General features: G+C 43.3%; 1 protein-coding gene across 1 annotated transcript in view; it reads right to left on the bottom strand.

Annotated features, from left to right (window-relative positions):
* REEP5 (receptor accessory protein 5) overlaps nt 1–24,742 on the bottom strand; it is a 36,802-nt gene extending 12,060 nt beyond the window's left edge. The window contains exons 1-3 of the mRNA XM_023617861.2: nt 24,482–24,742; nt 23,649–23,742; nt 5,823–5,961 (exon numbers count right to left, since the gene is read on the bottom strand). Coding sequence (XP_023473629.1) covers nt 5,823–5,961; nt 23,649–23,742; nt 24,482–24,599 — 351 coding nt within the window. The 5' untranslated portion in view covers nt 24,600–24,742. The remainder of the gene's footprint in view (nt 1–5,822; nt 5,962–23,648; nt 23,743–24,481) is intronic.
* Between the last annotated feature and the right edge of the window lie 2,433 nt (nt 24,743–27,175).

Below are 27,175 nucleotides of genomic sequence, written 5' to 3'. Positions count from 1 at the left end.
GAAAAAATACTCATAGTACTGTTAACAGAAAAGTAAGATATTGAATTGTATATAATATGTAGTCTCAACCATACATACGCGGTTAAGACAATAATATACACACAGTCCTCTGTGTTTACGTACATAGACCAATATTTTTGCACATTAAAAAAAAGGAAGACTTTCTAAGATGCTAACAGTGGTAAAATTACAAATGCTATTTTCTTCTCTATCTAAAACACGCCTCAACACTTGCGCATGCACGCACACACACACGCGCACACGGCATGACAGCAGGGACTTTGTTTTATTCAGCACAGTATCCCCCCAACCTAGAACAGATTCTGGCACACAGAGGTTCTACATAATCTGCTGAATAAAGGGATGAACATACACTACTTTTACAATCAGAGGAAAAAGGGCTTTTTCATTTATTTTTAAACCCTCCTGCTCAGACCTCAGAGTAAAGCTCCAAACATGCATGATCCACTATTTCTAGCTCAATACACTGTATATTCTCTCCTCAACCCAACTCTGATGCCTAACCTTTGGTTCCTCTTACTTCCCTCCAGTCTTACAGGGTGCTTTAGAAAAATAGGGGGTAAAATGCCAACAATATGAATTCTGCAAAAGATAAAATACTAAACATGTCCTTACTGGCAGGTCTCTTGTTCACTTCTCCCTACAACCTCCACGTGATTACTGTAGCAAGGGCATAGGTTAGATCTATGCTAGCCCTTAAAATGGGATATTCTCCTATAGACTCTGCAATTCAGACGCTTTTTCTCAGTCTGTTCACTGAAGTCACTCAGAATATACCACTAACACATTATGATTGACACCACAATCAATTTATAATCATCGCAAGCATATTCTCTATTTGGAACACATGCAGTGAATTCCCTCTCTCATTCCCATCGACACCATGATGCCATGCAGTTGGACTGCTAATGAATGCACATTCATTTTACTATTAGGGAAGAAAATTTGCTGCAAAGCAATTTTTTGTTTGTACTTTTTTTTTTTTTAAAGATTGGCACCTGAGCTAACATCTGCTGCCAATCTTTTTTTTTTTTCCCCTGTCGTCGTCTTCTCCTCCCCAGAGCTCCCCAGTACACAGTTGTATATTCTAGCTGTAAGTCCTTCTGGTTCTGCTATGTGGGACGCCGCCTGAGCATGGCCTGGTGAGCAGTGCTAGGTCTGCACCCAGGATCCAAACCGGTGAAACCCTGGGCCGTGAAGCAGAGTGCACAAACTTAACCAGTCGGCCACAGGGCTGGCCCCTGCAAAGCAATTTTTATAAGGTATTTCAAAACTCAATGTAAATGATTTAGTGATTACCTCTCATTTTGTATCCTCTCTCTACCTCATGTGGCCTCCGTTAGCAGAGGTGATCAGGGGTAGGCTGAAATCAGGCTTGCTCAGGTTTCGGAAGTCTGAGGTCAGATACTGGTGTGCGTGATTCTGCTGACAGGACGGCAAGCAGGCGAGCCCAGAGAAAAGGCCAAGTTTCTTTCCACTGGAGACTGCACTGCGACATTACTACCATTAGACGGATCTTATTAACGGCTTCAAAATTATTTGGAATTTAAAATATGTGATATCCACATTGAAAATTATAAAATTACTTTTATAAACCCTAAATGTCTTTAATGACAAAAACACAAAAATCCAGCAATCTCTGAAATCTTAAATCTTCCCACAGACCAATTTTTTTTCCCATTTGTTTTGAAAGGAAAATTCTTCAGCTATCTTATAAGGAAGGCATTTGTGGTAACGTCAGCCAAAATTAAAAGAAACTATAATGAGTATGTTTTCATTTAAATTTTTTAACTATTTAGCTTGTTTTTTATTTAGTTCTTTTTTTTTGCTGAGGAAGATTCACCCTGAGCTAACATCTGCTGCCAATCTTCCTCTTTTTGTATGTGAGCTGCTGCCCACAGCATGGCCACTGAAAGACAAGTGCTGTAGGTTTGCACCCAGGAACCAAAAACCCAGGCCACTGAAGCAGAGGGCGCCGAACTTAACCACTAGGCCACCAGGGCTGGCCCTTTATTTATTTATTTATTTATTTAACCATAAATGGTGTCATACTGTATGTAATGTTCTAGAATTTTTCATAATTAATGAATTATGCCAAAATCTCTATCTGTACATATGGATTGTTTCATTCCATTTAACTATATGGATGTACTATGAATTCATTTAACCATTTACCTGTTGATGGACACTTCGGTTTTTTATAATTTTTAGTTATAACCAAAAATTTTGCAGGGCTGGCCCAGTGGTGTAGTGGTTAAGTTCACACACTCGACTTCAGCGGCCTGGGGTTTGCAGGCTTGGATCCTGGGCATGGAGGTACATACTGCTCATCAAGCCATGCTGTGGTGGCATCCTACATACAACATAGAGGAAGACTGGCACAGATATTAGCTCAGGGCCAATCTTCCTCACCAAAAAAAAAAGGGGGGGGGGGCAGCCCAGTGGCATAGTGGTTGGGTTCAGATGCTCCACTTCAGTGGCCTGGAGTTCATGGGTTGGATCCAGGGCATGGAGGTACCAATCTCACCAAAGGGGGGAAAATGCTGCACTAAATATCCTTACGCAGCTCTCTAATGCATGGTTAATATTTCTTTAGGATACTTAGAAACAGAATTGCTGGAGTATTACTTTTCAATTTGACAAGAAGCTGTCAAAGGGTCCCTTAAAAAGGCTATTCCAGTTTATATACTACCACCACCATCCATTTCCCAACACCATATATTATCAATCCTTTAAATATCTGCCAATTTAATGAGCAAAGCATGGTATTTCACTATTTTAACTCACATTTCCCAGATCACGAGTGAGATCTTCACTGGCTACTCGTACTTTTTCTCTTATGTAAAATGTCTATTCATAACCTTTGTCCATTTTTCTTTTTTCTTCTTGTACACATTTTTATATTTTCTGGATATTAATTCCTAATCTGGTGTAAATATTGTAAATATATCCTCCTAGTCTGTCATTATTTTAACTTTGTCTATGCTGCTCATTGTCATATAGCACTGGAATTTTCTAAAATTAGTCAAATTTATCAAATCTTTTTCTTTGTTACTTTACATTTTGTCTTGCTTCTACAACTCCAAGGTAAAAACCATTCTCCTGTACTTTTCCGTAAAGCAGAGGTTTTGGCATAGAAGCCCCGTCCTTGTCAGGTGCTGAGGAACACAGGTGGGGACTAAGCAGCCAGGGCAGTTCCTCCCCTCCCCGCCCTGCTCCAACCCTAGAGCCGTGAATCACAACTTAGGAGCATCTCCGTCTAACGCTGCTCAGGGGAGCAAAGGGTGGCGCCTCGGCCTGAGGAGCTATTTTATGGGGAAACAGTGATTAACTGCAGCTCCTCTGCTGCCTGGGGCTCCACAGCCTAGGACTCATCCACCCCGACCCAGCCCCACGAGGACTGGCATGGACTGAAGTGCCCGACAGAGGAGCTGGTACCCCTGGAGGAAAACGAGCTTATGGGAAAAATAACAAGGGATTTGAAAAGAACCACCATTTCAAGAGAAAGACCACACAGTCAACCACAGATTCTATCAGTAGCAAAACTATTAGAACTGACTGACCAAGAAGTTTAAATTGGATTGCTAACTGTACTAAAAGAAATAAGAGAAAATATCAGCAATATGAAAGAACAAGAAAACATAGGAAAGAGCTGAACAAAAATATGAGGCATGAAAAATACAATAATTGAGAAAAAGAACACCACAGGGCTGGCCTGGTGGGATGGTGGGTAAGTTCACACACTTTGCTTCGGCGGCCTGGGGTTCACAGGTTTGGATCCTGGGCACAGACCGAGACACGCTTGGCGGCATCCCACACACAAAACAGAGGAAGACTGGCACAGCTGTCAGCTCAGGGACAATCTTCCTCACAAAAAAAAAAAAGAAAAGAACACAACATACGACATAAATAGCAGAATGGAACAACCTGAAAATTGGAAGATCAGAGTGAGACAGTCTCCCAGGAAGAAGAAAGAAAATACAAATAAACAGACCAGAGAGAAAGAAGAAATGTCACCACAATTACCCAGAATTAAAAATCGAGATATTATCAATATGGCGGTGGTTCGGCTGGGGGAAACCAAAGAGCTTCCTGAAAGAGCATCCTGTATCTAATTGCCTATTATCTAAATTTTTTAGATTAAAAGTTTAAAAAGAAAGTAAATAGAAATGGAGAAAAAGTAGGATAAATTGAAATGATGACACTAGAAAGAAACAGGTCTGAATTCATAAATAAGAAAACAACTATTGGTTCCGGGGGAAATAAAAAACTGTGTACGAACACTACATGTACATGATATGTGCACTATATGGCCCAACTAAACCGTATTTGCAAGTCATAATAATGTCAGCGGCGCATGTTTAACCAAAATTATGATATAGACACCCGAGGAAGATGGGGACATGGGAAGGCTGCGTGAGTGTGGCAGGGACAAGGGAGGAAAGGGAGGCAAATCCTTATCTTCCAGTGGGAATCAAGAGCTAATGCATAAAACAGAAAAATTAACACACACACAGGTACATGACAAAATAATCTGCCGTAAATTAAGGGATAGTGGTTCCCTCTAAAGGAAGGAAATACATGGGGCAGGAGTGCAGAACTGCTGTTTTTCTTCAACAATCTTACAAAACTATTTGAATCCTTATTTCATGTATAACTTTTATTAAAACAAATACTTAAGGGTATGAAAGGGGGGCCGGCTCGGTGGCGCAGCGGGTAAGTGCACACGTTCCGCTTTGGCGGCCCGGAGTTTGCCAGTTCGGATCCCGGATGTGGACATGGCACCGCTTGGTAAGTCATGCTGTGGTAGACATCCCACATATAAAGTAGAGGAAGATGGGCATGGATGTTAGCTCAGGGCCAGTCTTCCTCAGCAAAAAAGAGGAGGACTGGCAGCAGACGTTAGCTCAGGGTTAATCTTCCTCAAAACAAAAAATAAAGGGTATGAAAGGAAAGAAGAGCCTCCAGAATTCCTAAGGGCTGGACCACCCGCCCACTCCAGCTTGGGAAGTCTGGCTCTGTGAACCTGAGGCACTGTTTACATCCAATGCAACTAACAGGAAGTAGGGCCTCTTCCACGGAAGACACTTGAGCAATCAACTGAGGACAGCTTGTCCCATTTAGAGAGTAAGAATTACTCAATTAACAAGTGTGAACTTTCTCATTCTCATTCACCTCTGGTGCATGGCTGGAGTTGATACACGTCCCGTTAGGAATGAGTTTCAACTTCCTAACTCCTTTTCCTCACAAGGTGGTAACCAAGGCTAGTCGTCTGCCAAACACAGGACGTGGCAGGGCCAATCCCTGACTACTGCACCTGCCAGAGGTATTAAAATGACCTCCTCCGAGGGCCCATTTCACATCTTTTTTCTCCAAATCTGTATAAGAAATAGTTTCTTCAGAAATAATGACTCCTGCTCACCACTGTGAATAACCGACAGCCTGCCAATATTTCCAATACTTCTGCATCAAATGTAGGCAACATCGCCACTTGAAGGTGGGATCCTGGCAAACTAATAGCACTGTTGGTGCTAGGTCATGGTATTTCCACCTTTTACTCTTAACACACCTTGAACACACAAATGCTTAGGCTGTTTCCAAGATAGTATACAAAAGAAGTGAGACACGTCGAATCCTGTCTTCCTGTTTCTAACCTGAGGCAGAGCCACAGATGCTCAACATTAGAGTATTTTTTCCCATCCTTGTGGATAGGTCCTGAAATGGAGTTTATTTTAGTGTCAGGGAGCAAAGCAAAAACACACCTGGATGGAAACAGAGCAGTTCAGGCAAAGCCAACGTACCTTCAGCATGTAGTAGAAGGGGAACCATGACAGGAAGAGGTCAGAGAAGAATTCGGCAATGCTGAACACACCATACACTACCCAGTAGGTCAGCCACTGCGTATCATCTTCTTTGTTGGGACTCTCGATGGCTTTAATTCTGAAAGGCAATACAAGTGTAGCATGCAGTAAGATCTCAGTAAACGTTCTCAAACATTACACTTTCAAAGCCTACCCTCCAACATCAACTGAGAAACTCAGGCAAACGTGTGCACCATGTCACTAGATGCGTGAGGACAACAAAACAATAGGAAGCAATGTGGAGATATCAGGACAAGCCATTATAACTACTTGTTACCAGTCTTCAGGTCACCAGAGAAACCAGCACCAGCTGGCCCTGGATGTCCACTCAGGCCCCAGGAGCTACCACCAATGACTGGGAACTCGAGTCATGCCCACTCGCAGGTGGAGTCCTGCCACCGGGATACAAGAATTCCCTTATGGCAGCTCAGCTCTCATGCACTTTCAATAACTGAGATACATCATGGGTGAGCAGGAATTCCCATAAAGGAACTTCTGGAACCCAGTTCAGGTGCTGTCCAAAGTCCACAACATCATAACAGGCAGTGAAAACAAACATCACGGTGTCCATCTGGTTCTGACTGTCATGTGATCCTCAGGCTGGGGTCTTTCCTCCCCTCAGTTAATAACATGACTTTCTCAGTACCAACTACCGGTTAAACAAAATTCATTCTGCAAATAAATGGAAATAAATTTAAAATAAGCTTCTGTTACTTCTGAATCATAGAAATTTCCTCCAGTCCTGGGAATCTCTTCATTCTAAACCTGAATTCCATAATTTTTTATCCTATCCTAACATATGTCTGGATACTTATCATAATTGAGCTGGACTAAAATAGTCAACTGGAAGAAATCTGAATCTTCTTTAGCCTGTGAGATGGGTTAACTATTGAAAATACATCGGCTACTTGGTGAAAGGGGATCCCCGAAGAGACAGTTAGGCTGCTGAGTCATGCTGAGTCATTCACTAAGAAAGCCTCTGAATTAATTAGAAGCAGCTTTGGGTGTATGTGTGCGTGCATGTGTGCATGCCTGAGGGTTTTATGAAAACAGCCAAGGGGGGGAAGTTACGGTTGAACGAGATGCCTGCTGATGACATAAGGAAGAGGAGAGGAAGATGAAGTCAATACTGCTTTGAACGTCAAGACTGGCAAAAGTTTCTCACTTTAAACACAAGAATCTTATGAAACAAATTTAAGAGAGCTGATTATAAAATAACGGCTTATAACTTGCGGTGTTAGCTTTCCTCAGACAGAAGCTAGCTAATGTAATACTGCGCCAAAGGAAAAGTGTAGGCAAGCATGTTAACCAAAGAACTAACAACAGGACGCCCTTTACATGTAAGGTTTTTTTCCTCTGTGCTTTATTTGGTATAGCGTATGTTTGTCTATTTATATTTAAGTGGATTTTTTAAGTTATTAGTATGATAAAATTTGTTTCTTACGTATCCATCCTGGGCAGAGGGGATACAGTTATCTTCACTTAAGGTCTTAGTTTTGGGAACCAAAGCAGTCCACGACTAAGCACACACACGTGATCCAGTCACCACGCAGATCCACACGCAAATACAAACCGAAATAAACATTTCACGAAACCATTCTGGTATTTTCAATTCCATTCTACGTCATTATTTTTAAGACGTTAGTCAAGATCCACGGATTCAAAAACAGAAAAACTACCCTAAACAGTTCAAGTTCAGTGCTTCAAGGAATTAAAAAAATGGTTCCCTAAATTAACAATACGATTTCAAAAGTTTCCATGTGAAGACCCTTGGAAGACTATATGGTAACAATGAAAAGCAGAAAGAAAAGAACTCAAAATTGAACACACACACCGATCACTTCTCTGTAGAGAAACAAGGGCACATGAAAGAAGACTGGAAAAGACCACAGAGGCTCATTTAGAGTTTTTATAGAACTTCTCATACTACTGGAGCATTTAGTTATTGTTTTAATTTAAAATAGCACAATGTTCACTTTTTAAATGAACTAAGAAAGCCTTCAGTCACAACATCATAAGCTAGTCAGAACAAGAAAGAACATAAAAGATAGTCTAACCCACTCAGTTTACAGCTGAAGAACCTGAGACTCAAAAAGGTGAAAGAAGGGAGCCTGCCCGGTGGTGTAGTGATTAAGCTCATGCGCTCTGCTTCAGCAGACCAGGGTTCGCAGGTTCAGATCCCATGCACAGACCTACACACCGCTTGCCAAGCCATGCTGAGGCAGCATCCCACATACAAAATAGAGGAAGACTGGCAACAGATGTTAAGTCAGGGCCAATCTTCCTCACCCAAAAAAAAAAGAGCAAAGAAAAGAGTTTAAAACTGGGGTTTCCAGAATGCTATTTACTTATACACTTCCTTGGCCATGTGAGTGGACACAGGTGACTCAACAATACACTCTTCTGCCATGTCCATGTACTGAATCATATTTCACCTCACATATCAGAAGGAGGATGTACCAACCTATCAGGCAACGTAAGGGATTCAAGAAATCATAAGATGCCCTCAACGCCTTTAGGTCATTTGCAGTCCAGCCAAAATGGCAAAGCTAAAGAATGGGAGGGGTAGGAACCTAACAATTATTTAATTTAACCTTCCTAATAGCCCTATGGAATGGGTATTGTTATTCTCATTTTCGAGAGGAAGAAACTGAGGCTTAGGGAAGAAAAATAACTTGTGCAGGGCACCCATCTACAAGGAACAGAGATTGAATTCACACCTAAGACTGACTCCAACAGAGCCTGTGCCTGTCCCACCAGCCCATGCTGTTTTCCTCACTAGAATAACTCACCACCAGCCTGCAGAGCACTTAGCAAAACGTCTGGTCCTAAGTGAGCATTTAATAAATATTTATGGCATTAATATAATACAAAGGAGCTTATAATCTTACTTTTGGAAGGGACCCCAGAGATCTACTCCTATACTGGAGGAAATCAAGGCTCAGGAAGGTGACAGTGGTCACAAAGCAGGCAAACAGGAGGAAAGGTCAGTCTCAACATTCAGATCCCGGGAGGACGGCTGTGCGCTCCATCCTCTTCCGTGGGTGGTGGGGCTGCAGGGGAACCACCAGAAGTGAACAGGATGGTGTTGAGTTCGTGCCCTAGTCCACTGGCTCTCAGACTCAGGTGATGACCCACATCCACCTCGGGAACTGACTAAATGATACATGCCCAGGTCCTTCTTCAGACTGAGTATTCAGACTCCATGGCACACAGAGCACAGGCATGTGTGTTCAGAAAGCTATGCAGGTGATCCTAAGGCAGAGCCAAGTTTCAGAACCACCAGCTTCAAGTTTCTGTCTCAGCTCCACCTCCCCATGTTACTTCTAGGAGAGAAAATCCAAATGACCGATTTGGGTCCAATCTGCTGTAGCCAGGGAGCAGGCCACCCCTTTCCAGCAGAGAAAGAGACGCCAAGAGACAAGAAAAGCCAAACCCTAGATGAACTCTGAAACTGTCCCAACAGCAGTTGGGGACAACTGCAACCACGCTCTCCATAGTACTAGGCCACTGACTTACTCTATCTAGTGCCACCTCAGCCTCAAGTGGCATATGTTAGCTGCACCACAGACACTGACCCTGGGCTCAGAACTACTTCCAGGGGGGCCACTGACAAAAGACAGACACTATGGTCTTACACTGCTCTCTGCAGACTTACTGCCATATTCCCAAGGCCTGGCCACCTAGGCTCGGTGCTGGGACTTCTTTGTTCTCTCTCCTGAGCCACCTACCATGCAGTAGGGGCAGAGCTCCACCGCCCTCAAGCAGGAGGCAAAAGAGAAGTGAGTGCTGGGCGAGCAGCAGAGACGTGGCTGGGGTGCAGACGCCGGCTGGCAACGCTACAGGAGCAGCTGGCAGTTCTAAACAGTCACTGAGCAGAATCACAAATCGTAGACTACTGAGTGGGAAAACATCTTAGAGATGCACTAGTTCAAATTCTACATTTTACAGACAAAATAATGAAGTTCGAAGAGGAAACACTGATACTCAAATGAATTTCAACTCAAAGTTCACGGGGGCATGTGTTCGCTCATTTTTTAAGAGCAGGAATGGACTGTTGAAATACATTTTGGTGTATCCATACAATGAAATATTCTGAAATCTTTAAAAAGGATATTAACAGGGAAAGATGTCCAAGATATAGTGTTGAGTGTAAAAAGGAAATTACTAATTTTGTGTTAAAAAAAAAAAAGATATATTTGTGTGTTTACAGACCAAGAATGGCACCCAGAAATATATACTTAAAATTGTATAGAGTTAATCCTGGGTATTGCGATTGCAGAACTTTACTTTTTTAAGGTCTTTGCAATGAGTATGTACTATTTTTTATAACAAAAGGGAGGAAAAAAATTCTATTTGGGGGGAAAAAAAAACGGGCACCAGACTTTCTATAACTACTTCCTCCTAAGAGACTAGGTCTCTCTTTAGGGCTTTGTTAAAAACAAACACTAAAGTGAACATTCATTTAATTTCTCTCTTGAGGAAACAGCTCATGAGTTTCTTACAAACAAATTTCTCTAACAATGATCAGACACAATCCGTGGTGTGTTAGAGCATTAAAAGCCCTTCAATTCACACATATACAGAAAGATACAGAGAGAAAAGTCATACAGCTCATCACATGAAACTGACTCATTCTAATTTTCTCTTTAAACAAAGCAAACTATCAGAAAATTATGAATTACACTGAATTATGGAAGAGCCAGGCTTTTCCCTTCATTTCTTCCCAGTGCTCGTCTGGCTTGACATCATCTCACCATCCTGAGCGTGCAGCTTTGCATCCTGGTTCCACCACTCGCTAGACACATGACCCTGGTCAAGTTATTCTGGGCCTTAGTTTCCTTATCTGTCAAGTAGGAATAATAAATCTTACTGTGTTGTTGTGAAAATTAAATTAGTTAACACGTGTAAAGTACTTAGAAACAACAACTGGAATGGGGTAAGGACTCAGTAAATATTCTCTTACTGGGTAATAATTATAACATGGTAATAATTTATTTTCATAGGGAGGCAAGAGATTGAAAAGAAAAGAGGGCAACAGTAACACTCCAGTCCTTCTGGCTAAGCAGAGCAGGTAAAGGATTAATAGCATTGTTAATAAGGCTAAAAGGAGATTAGAGAATTACCCATGGATTTTCATTATACCTCACTCTTCAAATCCCAAATGCTACAAAGAGTAGAGTGAGCTGAAATCCCAGAAATCCTACTTGCAGGTCAGTGGGAACAAATTCTGACACTGCTGAAAACAGTTCCCAGGCCCAGGCTGCAAAGGTGGACTGGCCAAAATTTGTTATGTATTGGATTAGTACTGATATGGACATAATCTACCCCACTGGCCAGCCCTCATCCAGACCAGTGAGCCCCAGTGACTGGTACTAGCTGCCTCTACCCTTGTTGGCCCATCTATTTCTTCATACCTTTGCTGCTGTTTTCTAAAAGCAAGGGCAGGAACCAGGAATGGCCAAAGGACAGCATTAAACACATGTGAAGAAAACAAAGGTTGAGCAGAGATGGTCCTGGGCTGAGACTGTCCCTCCCAAATTAGGAGTCATCATTCAGAGAACCTAAGATATTCCCTGACCCATGGACACGACTAGGCTGCAAAGCCCCTAAGCACTTCATTAGAAAGAAATCATGTAAAGTAAGGACTGTTCATGAGTTTCATAATTTTGTGAGGGCCAGCACTAAAGGAGGCAATCTTGCTAACCTTGGGGCAACCAGCACGAGGAGGAAAGCCAGCACTCCAAGGTCAGCAGGAGAGAGCGTGGATCTCTGCTGCACCAGCCATGGAGTGTCAGCCTCCAGACTGCTGCTTACGTTAGACAATTCAAGGTCGTTATTGCTCAGGCCACTGTTAAGGGATGCAGCTGACTGAATCCTGATAAGAGAGGTGAGCGGCACCACCAAAAGCTTTTCAAGCCAAGCTTGCTAGACATTTAGACATGGTTAGAACCAGCTATGCTTCCCTCGCTGAGGTTTCATCTAACAAGTAAATTTTTCAAAATGTTCAGTTAACGCTCACTTGGGGGGACAGGAAAGAGATAACCCTCCACAATATTTTTAGAATTATTATAGACACAACACATCCATGAGGGAAAACATCCACTTGTACATGCTCTTAATTCAGATTCATGCTCTTAGTAAGCAAAATAGATAAAAATGCTTTTCTATATATGAATTGTACAAGCCATTTATATTTGTTTTGAACCCTTGTCTTTTTAGAACAAAGTCCATATTTATTATGTGTAACATGTAATAGCATTCAGAAGTTTAAGCAATTAACAAATACAAAAAATATGTCAAATAATATGCTACCCAACTTCTACCTAATCTTTACTATTGTAAATATTCTATGGTTATATCATTAAGAAATTAAAACTAGCAAATGGAAAAGCAGATATGGTGGGGGAAGCCATATTTTCTACATCTGAGATATTTCTGTCACAGTTTCACTTACTGAGATTTTCTTCTTCCATCAATGACAACTTCAGTGACATTGTATCGTTGGGATGGATGTTACATTCTCTTACTTAAATGTAGTTATAAATTAACTATAATAATCCTTATCAACTCTTTCAGAATCAAAGGTTATTCCTGGTTAATGGGTATTTCAATGCCTTCACTCACATCATTAAATTGAAAAATGTCATTCCCTACAGTAGAATGGAGTATATACGCATCTATTATATTTATGTATTATACACATATATGTATACAATGAAGGGTAAGCAAAAGACAGATGACAAATCCAAAAAGCTCATTTAGAAGTTTTGCAAGTATTCATTCCTACATCCTATATTCCAAATGATATACTTAAAGGGAGCTTCTAACAGGAAATAAGACTGTCTAGCTTAATCTTCTTTACTTTGTGATAATTTTTCTTAAGATAAAAAAAGGAAAAAAGTAAATAAGATTATTTGCTGTCAGTACAAACCAAAAACCTGGCTGGCTTTCCTTTTCTCCAGTAGATTCTTAGCAGAGGGGGACGAAGGAAACGGTGAGAGGAGCTGGGTGATCAGTGACAGAGGCACGCTGAACCAGGAAGCAGACGCCTGGCGCTGACAATGTACTGATACTGTCCTTAAACCTTTCGGCCAAAACAATGATTCTCATGGACCCAAAGTCCACAGTCAAAAAATGGTTCCACTCCCAATTAAGCAGCCCATGTGTGCCTGCGGCAGGGGCCCCAGGAAGGGGGGTTTTGGAGGAGGAGTTATGGGAAACTGGAAATCTCCATGGGAATAAAACAAAGTAAAAACTGGATTTAATATTAAAAAACTGTTAGTTAAAATTATACCCAGTGCTTAGGAACATGGATACCACTGTCCCAAAACAGAAGAAAGCCACTAGCCAAACCACATATTTACAACTTTGAAGAAGAAAACTTTACTGTACTTCATGGCTCGTGGAATAACAATGCTGCTGATAGAAGTACAGGAAAAAACTGGTAAGACAAGGAACGAAAAAGAGGTAAGTGGAAAAATAAGTGAAAATAAGTGAAAGAAAATACTACTTAGGAGGTTTTCTTAATCATTTAAAAGCCCAATGACACAGAGTTAGAGAACTATGACTAAAATTAAGTCAATTTTCCTCTTTGTATGTTAATAGAAACAACGAGCCCTGGTTAAGCACTTACTGAATGTCTGATTCTGTGCTAAATGTTTGACAAATATTATTCCCCCCTTTTACATATGAGAGAGTTTTTTTTTTTTTTTAAAGATTTTATTTTTTCCTTTTTCTCTCCAAAGCCCCCCAGTACATAGTTGCGTATTCTTCGTTGTGGGTTCCTCTAGTTGTGGCATGTGGGACGCTGCCTCAGCGTGGTCTGATGAGCAGTGCCATGTCCGCGCCCAGGATTCGAACGAACGAAACACTGGGCCGCCTGCAGCGGAGCGCGCGAACTTAACCACTTGGCCACGGGGCCAGCCCCCTACATATGAGAGAGTTTTATAAAAGTTAAGCTATTTGCCCGAAGGTTAGTATAGCTAGTGATTATCAGGTCAATGTCCATATGCTTCCAGTTACTCACACCAAAGAAACTTGGGTACATATTACCCGTCCTGTACACAGTTCATATGTAACTTAGTCACTACAATTCAAACTAGCCAAATGACATAAAATTAAGAAACATGGTATGTCTTCAAAGCATTGGCTTTACTACTAAAAGCAGGTGTACTCATCAACAGGATTTTAATTTTAACGAGTAGATTATATGACCAGACTGACAGTGCATCAAAAAAAGCAGTTAATTAAAAAAACCCTACAATGATAAAAAGCTTTGAGATGTACTGTTGCTAAAGCACAAAAAAGCATCTGCTTCTGGTCCATTTGCTTTGTTCTATTTCTAAGGTGGTAAGTTATGTTTAACAGCAAATATTCCAGAGTTCAAGGTAGATGCTTTGAAGCTTGACCATGAAGAATACAGACCATAATGTTTACAATCTTTTTTGATGCAGCAGACACACAATGTGACCATCCACAGCCACTACGCATGGGACTGCTTTGCGCTGTATTTATCAGAGTGTGGGGAGGAACTCCTGACAGTGCAAAATGGTCTTCCTATTTCCTACTACCTCTGTTTAGGAGTCTGCCATTGCAAATATTATTTGACACATACAGTGTGTCAAATTAGAAGGGACAAAACATCACACGTTTTAAGATATAAACACTAGTTTGTTTCCTTGCCAATAAGGAAAAGATTTTTCTTCTTCAAGGAAAAAAAGGTCAGAAACTACAGGTGCTCCAAAAGTTACACTTGCAGAGCAGGTGTGCTTTCAAAGCAAAAGGACCAACAGAGCGAGAGAGACTAATGAAAGAAAACAACATACAATAAAACCGAGTTGCTGATTTACTATTTATGTCATGCCCACTCCTCCTCCCCTACTTGAAAAAAAGATAGGAGATAGCTAGCGGCAAATAAATATGTAGAAACTACCTTCTAAGAGGACTACACAAGAACAATGAAAAAAATATACCATGCTCCTTTACCCTTTAAGATAGTGTTCTCATAGTATAAAATGACCGACTTCATGAAATGCACAATATGCAGTAAGCTAAATTCACAAGCAAATACATTTTAAGATGAATCTATAAAACGTCTCTTGGGGCCAGTCCAGTGGTGTAATGGTTAAGTTCGGTGCACTCCCCTTTGGCTGTCTAGGGTTCGTGGGTTCGGATCCCAAGCGTGGACCTACACCACTCATCAGCTACACTCTGGCAGCAACCCACATACAAAATAGAGTAAGGCTGGCATGGATGTTAGCTCACGGCCAATCTTCCTCAAGCAAAAAGAGGAGGATTGGCAACAGGGTTAGCTCAGGGCCAACCTTCCTCACCAAAAAAATACCCCCAAAAAACCAAACAGTATCTCTAATGGACACTGAATAATAAAGAAAATAAAAGCAGTCATTCAGTGGTCAAACACTTTGGTGTTTAATCACAGGAATCTTAGTAACCAGCTGTGCACCACTTTGGTTTTTAATGCAAAATGGAAGATTAGGCACAGTCCAATATAAACCATGTGAATTGCTGACAGTGCACAGGCCAAGGGAATCAGACATCCCTACACCTATAACCTGGCTTGGCCCCAAGAGACTTGTGACCCAAGTCAAGTAACTTCAGATTGTGGCCCTGGTTTCCCAATCTGTTAAAGGCAACTATCACCCCAGCAGCTTGATCTCTGAGACCTCTCCTAGCTAACATCTTATAACTCAGAACTGAACGCATTCCACTGTTTGATAGATAGATGGTTTAAAAAGATGAATGGCTGAAGCAATAAAACAGCAGATGTGAATCCTACTGGGACCACCCTTTGTCAACAAAATTGATGGCTCTGTAAATAGAATATCTATGTCAAGTATGGTATCATGAAGTCTAACTTAAGCTCAACTACCCTCACAATCTAGACAGGAACAACCTAAACCGACCTTTCCCAGACAAAAGGGGGTGACATCAAGATGAAGACAACTGTGCAGAGTTACCTCTGACACGTAAATGATCCTTCCACCAGATCGCCTGGCCTGACTATCAGAAGCTGCAGGATATATATAGCAGTGGCCGTGTGACCGAGCGGGACTCCTGGGAACCATAACAGTGAGCAAGTGATAGAATGAAGTCAGGATAGGTTTCTACAGCCCCCACTTAAATTTCAACTGCTACAAAAAAGTAATTTCACTAGCAATTTTTGAAATTGTTTTTAAACTTCTGCTATATTAATTCACTGTTCCTCAAAATTAATTAATTGGTAATGTTATCAATAGCCACTATACACCTTAAAAGGTCCCATATGTATTTATACTTATTTTAAATACCATATGAGGTATTAAGTTGAAAACTAACTCCTGAAAAAGAGAAGAACTCCAGGACGGGGGGAGACGAAGGCAGCTCAGAAGAAGGACAGAGAGACCAAATCTCTAGGTCCTACATAAAGAGAGGGAAAAAAGGTTCATTAAGGTTTATAGGGAACATTCCAGAACAGAGTATAGTCGGACCTCTGCATCTGTGGGTTCTGCATGCATGGATTCATCCAGCAGGGATGAAAAGGCCTATGATGGCTGAGTCTGTACTAAACATGTACAGACTCTTTTCTCCTTGTCATCATTCCCTAAACAATATAACAACTATTTACATAGCATTTACATTGTGTTAGGTATTATAAGTAATCTAGAGATGATTTAAAGCACACGGGAGCATGTGTGCAGGTTACATGCAAATACTACACCATTTTATATAAGGAACTTGAGCACCCCCGGATTTTGGTATCAGGTGGTGTCCTGGCACCAACCCCCTGGACAGATAACAAGGGACAACAGTATTAGGAATGGGATTTCCCTCCACAACTGCTTTAGAGCCCAGAAACTAGATTATGAATAAATAATTTACATCATGCATATTATTTGTTTCTCAAAACTTTCTTTTCTCTTTGACACAGGCAAGGGGAAAAAAATACTTAACCAAAATTCTGGCTGTACTTCTCCACAAAAATAATCACAAATTGTTATAAGGATATTTGATTATTTTCTTAGTTTTCTCCACAACTCCATCTTAAAATAGTTCAGCAGTAATACTAAGTGAAAAGACAACCAGTAAAAAGCTGACAAAGGTAAAATGCTCAAATGTTGAAGATTTCTGTTACCTAAGGCAAAATTTACAGAACGGCAGTTATATATATATTTTCATTTTATTTATTTATTTCTTTCAGAATGCCAGTTATATTTGTGATCCAAGTGCACAGCTGGCCAGAATATTTGCATGTGCTTCATACCACCCAGAGAAGTAAAACGCGGGCATGCTCTGCTCTGCTCTGCTCTTAAAAGCACCATACAAAGAACATCCAGTTGCAGAGAGCAAAGCTAGTGTAATAGGAACACAAGCAGCTTAGTAGAAAAGGTATCTGCTCCCAAGTTCTCATGAGCGAAAAAGAGAAAAGGCAAGATAATTACAAGTTCTCAAAAAAAACACAAGAAAACAAACACGCCCCTAACGAGTCTAAGAAGAGAACCACAAACACATATCCTCCAGCATCCCTAGGGAACCTAGCTCTGCTTCCACGAAACGGAGCGGTTCACAACTGTCAGTCACACCAAGGCGACTTTCTCAAACTCTCCTCTGGGTAATGCACCTCTGTTCAGGAGTCTGCCGTTGCAAATCCTAAACAAGTATTTTTCAATCCATTTTAACCTATGTTCCCTCACTTTATCTGCTGTGTATCATTAGCTAAGAAGATGCCATCGTTTTAACTTGTGGTTAATTATTACAACTCTTGTAGTTATTTTGACAAGCATTTTTTTTTTTTTTTCCAAATTATCCCCCTCACCATCCCTTTTCTGATCTGACCTCACAGGGGTCATCCCCAAACATCTCCTCCTTGAAATTTGTTGCCTCCTGACATAGAACTAAAGGGAAGGCTGCATTGCTGCAGGAAATCCGATTCAGGGTGCCACCTTTAGATGGGCTCGAACTGGTAAAACAGAGCAAGTCTCTGCAAATAACTATCTATAATTGCTGTTGTCATAAATTAATGCTACATAACATGTAACAAGAGAAAAAGTGTTGACAATACATTCTAACACATGTTCAAAAACCACTGCCAATGACCATGTGTGCAGACATATGATTTGGGACTTCAGTACCCTATTTGAGAGGAACAATACAGTACATGAAGGTAATGTGTTGACAGTGTCAGACCGATAAACAAAAAAGTTAACACCAACAGTTCAATTTTCATCTCTGCCTTGGGTTATGGCACGTATCTGTGGAACAAAGAGCCACATGGGAAGTAATAAAACATAAAAGTGAGAAACATGGACTTTGGAGCCAGACTCCCTGGGTTTAAATACCAGTTTCACCATCGACTAGTTGTGACATCCAAATCAAGTAACTTCTCTTCCTCTGTTCCCTCGTCTGTTAAACGGGAACAATCATAGCACTTCCATTGCAGGGTTGTCGAGAGGATTAAATGAGCTCTATCTGTAAAGCACTTATATAGGGATACACAAGTAGCTATTGAATAAACTGCTGCACAGGTGGTCAGCAGCCATGCAAACAGCTAAAAGCAGTAACACTCTCTGTACCGGCAGTGAAAGTTTACAATGGTTGGTGAGCACACACAGAAGATAAAATGACGCACCACTGAGGTGACCATGAGATTTAAAAGTGTTAGCAAACATTAGATTAAATATAGACACCAAAATGGTGAGCTCGAAACATCTTTAAGTCTTCCAACCTTGGTACTAAGATGGGTCTAAACATGCGCTCACATTTCTGTGTGGTAACTGAGGGTCCAGAGCAACTGTGGCCTCTGTGTGACCCTGGGAAACACTCTCCCTCTCTGTCCCGGGATCATGTGAAAACTAAAGGAATCAGACTACATTTTTGATCTCTGATGGTCCCAGGAAGGTGGCAGCCTGATCCTTAAGAAAAATATGAAATGAAAAGAGCAAAATTCGTACACATTTTTATAGAATTTTAAACAAAAAGGTTGCTGAATAGAACACAAAGCAAACCTCCCTCCTTTCCTTTCTCTGCAGGGCAAAAATTAAAGTAGAAAATAAAGTCATTAAATTTTCTCTCATAATCCCATCTGGACAAAGCAGCAGGGACAGGACCACTGGGAGCAGGTACCTTCGGGCTTAGGCAACGGGCCATGCGCATGAAGGGGCAGCGCAGCACGTGCTCTGGAGAGGCCGCTCAGCAGGCTCATCTGTGTAGCGCCATTAAGAGCAGCGCTGCACCAGAAAGAAAAGGCCACGTATCGCGTGATTCCATTTACAGGAAATGTCCAGAACAGGCAAATCCACAGAGACAGACAGTAGACTGGTGGTTTGTAGGGACCGAGGCGTAGGAGCAATGGGAAGTGACTGCTAACGGGTACCGGGTTTCCTTTTGGGGTGATGAAAATGTTTTGGAATTAGATAGTGGTGAGGGTTGCACAGCTTTACAAACATACCAACCACTGAACTGTACACTCTAAAAGGGTTGCATGTGAATGATATCTCAGCAAAATGGGGGCGGGTAGGTCTACCTTAATAATGGAGCTCCCTATTATAATCCAGCAGTCTGCCTTCTCTTATCAGGAAGAGACAAAGGAAAGAGAGTAAAGTAATTCTGTCAACAGCTTTTGATAATGAGAAGGCTGGAATCAGATCTCAAATCACCTAGACAGGGTGGCCAAAAAGTCTAGAAACGTACAGGTGGAGGATTAAAGGCTCTGCTCTCAAGGAGCTCAAAGGGAAATTATGTACACAGAAAATAAGAGTATTTTAAAGAGAAGAGAAAACAAGAGTAATTATTTTTTATAATAAAAATAAGGAACTGATTGTCCTCCCTGAGCACCAGCCAGGCCTTCAGCTATCTGCGTGCTCCAACCGGCCAGGACCCGACCTGCAGCCAGGTGCCCTGAGTCCCATCCATAGGTTTCCCAAGGTGAGGAATGCAAGGAAGCCACGAGCTTTTCCAAATTTTACTTCCGCGCCCTGCAGGCTCTGGGCCTGATGCTGAGTGTTCCACACAATCTGCAGGCCCCTCTCCATGATGGCCCAGGGAGAGGAAACAGCAGGAGCAAAAGCTGAAAGGTAAGAAAGGAAGCGATCGGCCATAGTTTGGCAGGATCGCCAATTCTTTCCAGAGGTCACAGCAGCCAAGATGACATTAAAATGTAAATCGCACCATGTCAGCCCCTATTTAAAACCCATCCAAGGCAATCAGAAAACGAGCAAACCCCCTACAACCACCCAGAATAAAACGCACACCGCCCATGCCTGATGGCACCGCCACCTCTCCTGGCCTCCCTCACCACTTGGCCCTCTCACATCGCGTCCCACGCACGCACCTCCAACAGCCTAAGCGCCTGCTGCCCCAGGGCCTGGCACACGCTGCTGCGTCTGTCTGCCTCTGTTCTTGGCTGGCCCCTTCTCATTCCTCAGGTCTTAACTCAAATAGTAACTCAGATAAAAATGTAAAGAGGGTCCTTCCTGTTATTCTCTACCACAGCTCCCTGCTCATTTTCTCTGGGTCTGGCCCTCTGTCAGAGGGCTATTTACTGCAGCTCACCCTGGCAGACAGTCCATTCAAAGAGGGTAGAGAGCAGGTCCACCTCAGTCCCTGGGGCATCCAAAGTGCTGCCTGGCACATAGCTGGCATTTGATTTTTGCTAAATAGATAAGCCTGTATTTTTAAAAATAACTCTGGCTGGGGAGCACAGGGAGAGTTGCAAGAGGTAAGAACAATTAACGTGAAGGTGAACATAAATCACGCTGGAAGGAACGCTGGTTTACATGCTACTAATACCACCGTTTTCAAGGACTTTCTGACAGTGACACAATCACGCTGGGTGTGAACAGGCTTGATTAGACTCGTGGAACACTGTCTGAATATTTACTAACCCGGGGTCTGTATGCTTTGGACTGTGCACACAATCCCAGGTCTCCTTCAACCTCCTTCACAAAGAAGAGGCCAGGTATGCTTCTGGACTGTTCTCAGAGTCGGTAGCCATTTTTTCCTTTCCTTCAGCCCGTCTTCGAGGGTAAAAAGCAGAGGTTACTGCTGCTGCTCTCCACCAGCACGTCTCAACATCGGCTGCCCACCAGAATCCTTCACCAATTATAAAAGACCAAGGGGCTTTAAAAATCCCAAAACTCAGGCCACCCGCCCCCCCAGGCCAATTATATCAGAATGTCTAGGGCTGGAACCCAGGCATCACTATTTTTTAAGGCTCTTCAGATAATTCCAAGGGGCAGCCAAGGCTGAGAACAGTATTTGGGGGCAATGTCCAAGCCCCCACAGAAACTAACCCTCATTTAATTCCCTATGATCATTATTTTAAAGGTAAAAGAGCTGGGTCTACCAAAAGGAAGCAGCCTATGAAGAAATACTAATCTGGAGATACTCACTATTTCCTGAATTTTTGCCTAAATCACTAAATTCCTTCTAATAGATTTTTAATATTTTCCAACACCTATTAAGGTGTACCACAAATGTCACTTTGCTTCAGAATATTCCAATTGAAAAGAAAATAAAGTGTATATACTGGGTGAATAGAATAATTCTAAAATGTGTAAAACTCACTTACTCGAACTACTCAGAAATATGACTATCTCGACCATTTCACAGAGTTCGTAGCAATAGACAGGAACATTTATCTTATTGTAAGTAAAAAGAGGCAGTAATATTCAACTGACTATGTAAAAACTGAATGACAGAATGACTACAAAAAATGACGTTGAAACTGGCTGGCTTGAAATTACTTTAAAATGACTAAAAAAATGGCCCCTGCTAGAATTAATCCACTTCAGGTCAAGGAGAAACATATTTGAGTTCTGTCCACATCTTCAGTCATATCCAGGAATCTACACATCCCACCTAGAAACAGCCTTTTGCCTTTCTTTTTCTTTTTTTTTTTTTTTGAGGAAGATTAGCCCTGAGCTAACATCTGCTACCAATCCTCCTCTTTTTGCTGAGGAAAACTGGCCCTGAGCTAACATCCGTGCCCATCTTCCTCTACTTTATATGTGAGACGCCTACCACAGCATGGCTTGCCAAGCGGTGCCATGTCTGCACCAGGGATCTGAACCGGTGAACCCTGCACCACCAAAGTGGAACATGTGAACTGTGCCACCAGGCCGGCTCCACCTTTTGCCTTTCTAAAACCCACACCCGTGATCTAACCACACCAACAGAGAAGGTTATGTTTCTCAAGATTATGTGCCAAACAGCACTCACATGGAAAAAAAGGTTTTTAGGCTATTCAGTATTTTAAAATCCAGATTCCTTGCTCGTTCAATATAATTCAAGCAGAGAGGCAGTTACTAAACTGCCACACAAGATTAGTTCTAAATGTGATCAATAATATCCAGAGCACAAAACTGAACGCTTCAAAATCCTTCTTTTTAAAAGAACTCCTGTATGAGAATACATACATAAACAGAAAAAAAGTGAAAGTAAAGGAGTGAGCTACCGGGTGATTCTGTCTGTTGTCAGAGACACAGGGATGTGCAAGCCAGTTTGAACTAGGGTTGCCTGCAAACTTCCTCTGTACACTACCTATCAAGAGACTACATTTTACGGAATACTGCTATTCTTATACCTCTTTCATTGATCGGAAGGCCAAACCAGTTCTCCTGGTCTGCTTCAGCATCTTTTGGTATGAAATCTGGACGGTGCTTTAGCAGGTGATGCTGGAGAGGATAAAGCTCTTCTCAACTGAGGATCTCCAAATTCATAAGCAAGCAGTGTCCTCTATGGACTTTCTGGAGGGCCACTAAGGGAAGATACCAGACTAATAGAGTAACTACTACTTATGTAATTTCAATTTAATTGTTCAAATCAGAACTAACTTCTTCTAAACCACGTTTCCTCCTTTCGAGTAATACATTACATTCTAGCCCAGCCAATGACAGACACAAGTGTAATTATGCGTTATCTGTGTCTTAGCATCCCAGCTGAAAATTTTTCCTTGCTTTATTTTCATCCCTATGGTTGAGGAAAGCTGCAGAGACCAATTCAATGAAAGCAAACTCCACCAGCTTTCCTGGGAAGAGCTGTAGAGTAAAACAAAACTCAATTGTGGGGAAGAATAATTCCTACTTGAATGACTGGAAAAATGAAATTGTAGACTATTTCCAAAATAAACACACTGTAGAGTAAAAACAATAATAAATTCAGATCCTAATCTGTCTGATATGATTCATTTTTAATTTAATTACATAAATGAGTCACTTATATAACCAAGGAGCAGGGATGTATTGTGTAAGGTTTGTTTTGTTATTAGGATAAGTGTTTCCATCGCCTTTAACAAGTGGCAAGCCTTTTTTAAACGAAGACAAAATTCTCCTCAGTGCCTGAATTAACATTAATCCGGAATTAAGAAAGCCCTAATTGATGGGGTTTTACTGTCTACGTACATAAACATAAGGTGAAATAAACATTAAAATAATCATTAGGGAGAAGGAATCAGTTCTCTGTACCCGTCGAGATCTCCCCAGCAGTAAAGGTAGGACAACTTTGTTGTAACACTTTCCATTTGGGCATCCATTAGAAGGTACACACGCCGCCAGTACGATCTGATGAAATACGCATTTCGGCTAGTCATCAGAAGACCAGGCATCAAGTTAAGGCTCTAAAATGTGTAACCTTAAGCAGTCGTTACTACCCTCCGGTGCTCTGACTGCTCTCGCCCAGGAAATGGGGAGATATAGTAACTAGGGCGGCCCTGGATGGGGGAAGGGGAGTGAAGGGGAGGAAGGGACGGTCGCAGGGGGAGCCACTTACGAGACATAGGCTGGGTAGCCAAATCCTATCAGGTTGCAGAGGAGAGAGGCTCCATAACCGAACACCAGGTACAAAGCCACCAGCCCAATGACACCTGGAGACACGAGGAAAGAAGCGGGTCAGGTGGCATGACAGGCGCTTGAGCCGGCAGCCCCCGCCCACCCCGCAAGGCTTGGCCTATACTAGGCGATCGAGAAAAACAAACCTCACGAAGGTTCGGCCTGCGCCTTCGCGGGGCTTTGCCTCGAGTCTGGGGATACCGGGCAGCATGCACCTTCGTGCACTTCCTCCCGCCCTCACTCCCCCAGGAGGCCGCGCCGTGCCGCGCACCAGCCCCAGGCACCCCACTCCCCAGAGGGTCCGGAGGCCTGGATTCCTGCGCCGGCCCGCAGCCCCCACCCCTCCCGAGTGGCACCCCTTCCAAGTGCGGAGCTCCACGGAAGGTCTGGCTAGGACCGCGGACCTCCGCCACCGTGCCCGCGGGGGACCCCGCCGCTCCGCGCCAACCCCGCGCAAAGCCAACAGGACAAGGCGCTCGGCCGCGGGGACAGACACGTCAGCGCCGGCCTTTCCCCGGGCCCCGGGCGCTCCGCCACCTGGCTGCAGACACGGGCCGGCGCCCCCCCACCCCAGGCCGCCCCGGCGGGGTCTCCTGCCCCCGGCCTTTTTGCGCAGTCAGTTTGGTCCCCGAGCATGCCGCTCGGCCCTGTCTGTCGCCCACACTGCCTTCCCCGATCTCTCTCCCACTTGCTTCCCCAGCAGCTGGTGCAGGAGCTGCTCCCGGGACCGGGCCAGCGGCGGCGACCCCCGGCGGGCCGCGGCCCCGCACCCACCGAGCGCGATGTAGCTCCGGTTCACGCCGGTCTTGGCTTCGAGCTTAGCCAAGATGTCAGTCATGCAGTTCTTCTGGTGCAGGAACTGGTCGAACCTCTGCCTCATGGCCGCAGACATGGCGGGGACCGTCGCGCCGCCGCCCGGGGCTGCTCCTACTGCCGGGTGGCCGAGGAGCGGGCAGACTGCGGCGGGGGCCGCGGCGGGCGGGGCCAGCGGCGGGCGGGCGTCCCTCCCCCTGCGGCCCCTCGCCCCGCCCCGCCACGAGCGCCACGCCCCGGGCGGCGGCCGGCCTGAGCGTCGCCCGGCCGCTCCGAGGGGACCGGCCCGGTTCTGCAGCTGCTCCTGGCGGGGCGACCGTCCCCCGCGTCTGTTAACAGCCTTAATCCAGTACCGGGGGGAAGGGAGTGATGACTCCTGTGAGCTCCTTTCGCAATCGGACTAGTGCAAAAAGCAGGTGGGAAGGTGGAGGCGCCCTTGTTGCTCCCACATGCTGCGTAGTGGGACTGGTTCGATGTACCTGCAGGGCTGTGCTCAACCTGCTAAGGCTTTTTAAATCCAGAAATTGTGATCTACGACCATCCTAGAAGAATTCTTTGGTTGTAGACCTGCCTTTTCCTTCGTTGCCAGAATTCGGCATAGTCTAAGACCCTTGAAGAAACCTGGTGCACCCTTTTCCGGAGGACACCTTTTCCAAGCAAGTGCTGCGCTACGTAAACCTTTTCATGGTGGACTTGCGTTTGCTTGCTGTCTGGTGTTGTGGAAACGTTTCCAAATCCCGGTGGCGGAGACAGTAGTCTGCACAGGCCTGCAAAGCAAAATTACCCTGAAGATGGTAATTCCAAGCCTTAGGGCAGGACCTCACGTTGCTTCTTTCAGAGTGTTGTGCTCGTGCTCTTCCAACACCAAAACCTAGGTTGATGTTATTTCTGACTCATTATATCAGGAAACTCCTTTTGAAATTAGTCTTCCTAACTCCTGTGACTTGCACACTGCTGCGGTTGTCCTCATTGCTTAAGCTTCAAAGGTTCCCACTACTTACAGGCTAGAGCTCCGACGCCTTAGCATAGCATTCACTGGCCCTGAACACAAACTGGCCCCCAACATTCTCTCTTTGTCCTACACAATCCCTCTGCTCTTTGAAATTGTCTTTCAAAGCACGGTACTGCCTTCTACTTCTGCAAAAAATTATCTTGCCTGCTTAGTTTTTTCCCTTTATGCTAATTCTTCTTCCTCTTTTCTTCCCCAGAGCTTCTTAGCTCAGTGCTCTCAGCACTCCCACTACCATCCAGCCAAATCAGCAAACAAAGTAAACGAAATAAAAAATGAATGGGATTATTGTGATAGGCTCCCAACTGAGCTGTCCATTTCTTTCCACCTACAGTCAGTTCTCAATGTGGCAGCCAATTGGATCTTTTAAAAATGCAGTCGAGTTGTGTTGTCTTTGCTCTCAACCCTCCCGTGGCTTCCGGCTGCCTAAAGAGTGGCCTCAAGGTCATAGGTGATGTGGTGCATCTCTCCCTTCTAATTTCATTTCCTGCTGCCTGCCTCCTTGCTGTGCCTCAAACAAGGTGAGACCCCCTCCATCCCCTCAGCTTTGACTTTTCTTCTGTTTCGTTGGTTCTCAACCAGGAGTGATTTTGTGCCTCACAGGACATGTGGCAATGTCTGGAGACATCTTCGGTTGTCAGGCAGATGGTCATAACTGGGGTAGGACATGCTACCCACTCCTAGCATCTAGTGGGTAGAGGCCAGAGATGCTGCTAAACATCCTGCAATGCGCGGGACAGCCCCCCACAGCAACGAATTATCCAGCCCCAAATGTTGATGATGCTGGGGTGGAGAAACCCTCCTCTATCTAAAAAGCTCTTTCCCGAGATAACCACTTAACATCTCCCATTTTTCAGGTCTTTGTTCAAATGAAGCCCTCTCTGATTTCAAATTGCAACCCCCAATGCTCTCTAGCCCCTGTCTTGCTCTATTTTTCTCTATAACACTTATTACTGTCTGACATTCTATATGATCTACTTTTTAAATTGTTTTTTCTTTCCCCAGTAGATTATTAGCTCCATGAAGGTAGGCATTTTTGCCTATTTTGTTTACTTCTCTATCTCAAACACCCAGAACAGTGCCTAGCACTTAATAGTCATTCAATAATTGTTTTTGGGCCAGCCCGGTGGCATAGCAGTTAAGTTTGCATGTTCCGCTTCCATGGCCTGGGGTTCACCAGTTCAGATCCTGGGTGCAGACCTACACCGCTTGTCAAGCCATGCTTTGTAAAGTAGTGGAAGATGGGCATGGATTTGAGCTCAGAGCTAATCTTCCTCAAAAAAGAAGAAAAAATGAAGAACTATTTGTTGAATAAATGACTATCTATCACGTATTGTACTACCCAGTATTCTAAGTGTTACATGTACTAATGCATTTAATCCTCACTGCAGCATGAGGCAGATACTGTTTTACCCTCATTTAACAGAAGGAAATGAGGCCTCATAATTTATAAATGTCAGAGCCATAATTCAGACCCAGGCTCATACCCCTACATCATAGTACTGTTTTGGTTTGGATATGTCCCCTCACAAAGAAGATATGTTGGAATCCTACCACCCAGTACCTCAGAATGTGACCGTATTTGGAGATTGGGTCTTTACAAAGGTCATCAAGTTAAAATGAGGTCATTAGGCTGGGCTCTAATC

Source organism: Equus caballus, chromosome 14, assembly GCF_041296265.1.
Source record: "Equus caballus isolate H_3958 breed thoroughbred chromosome 14, TB-T2T, whole genome shotgun sequence".
In the NCBI taxonomy this organism is placed as follows: Eukaryota; Metazoa; Chordata; class Mammalia; order Perissodactyla; family Equidae; genus Equus; species Equus caballus.
This window is presented reverse-complemented; position numbering and strand designations above follow the sequence as displayed.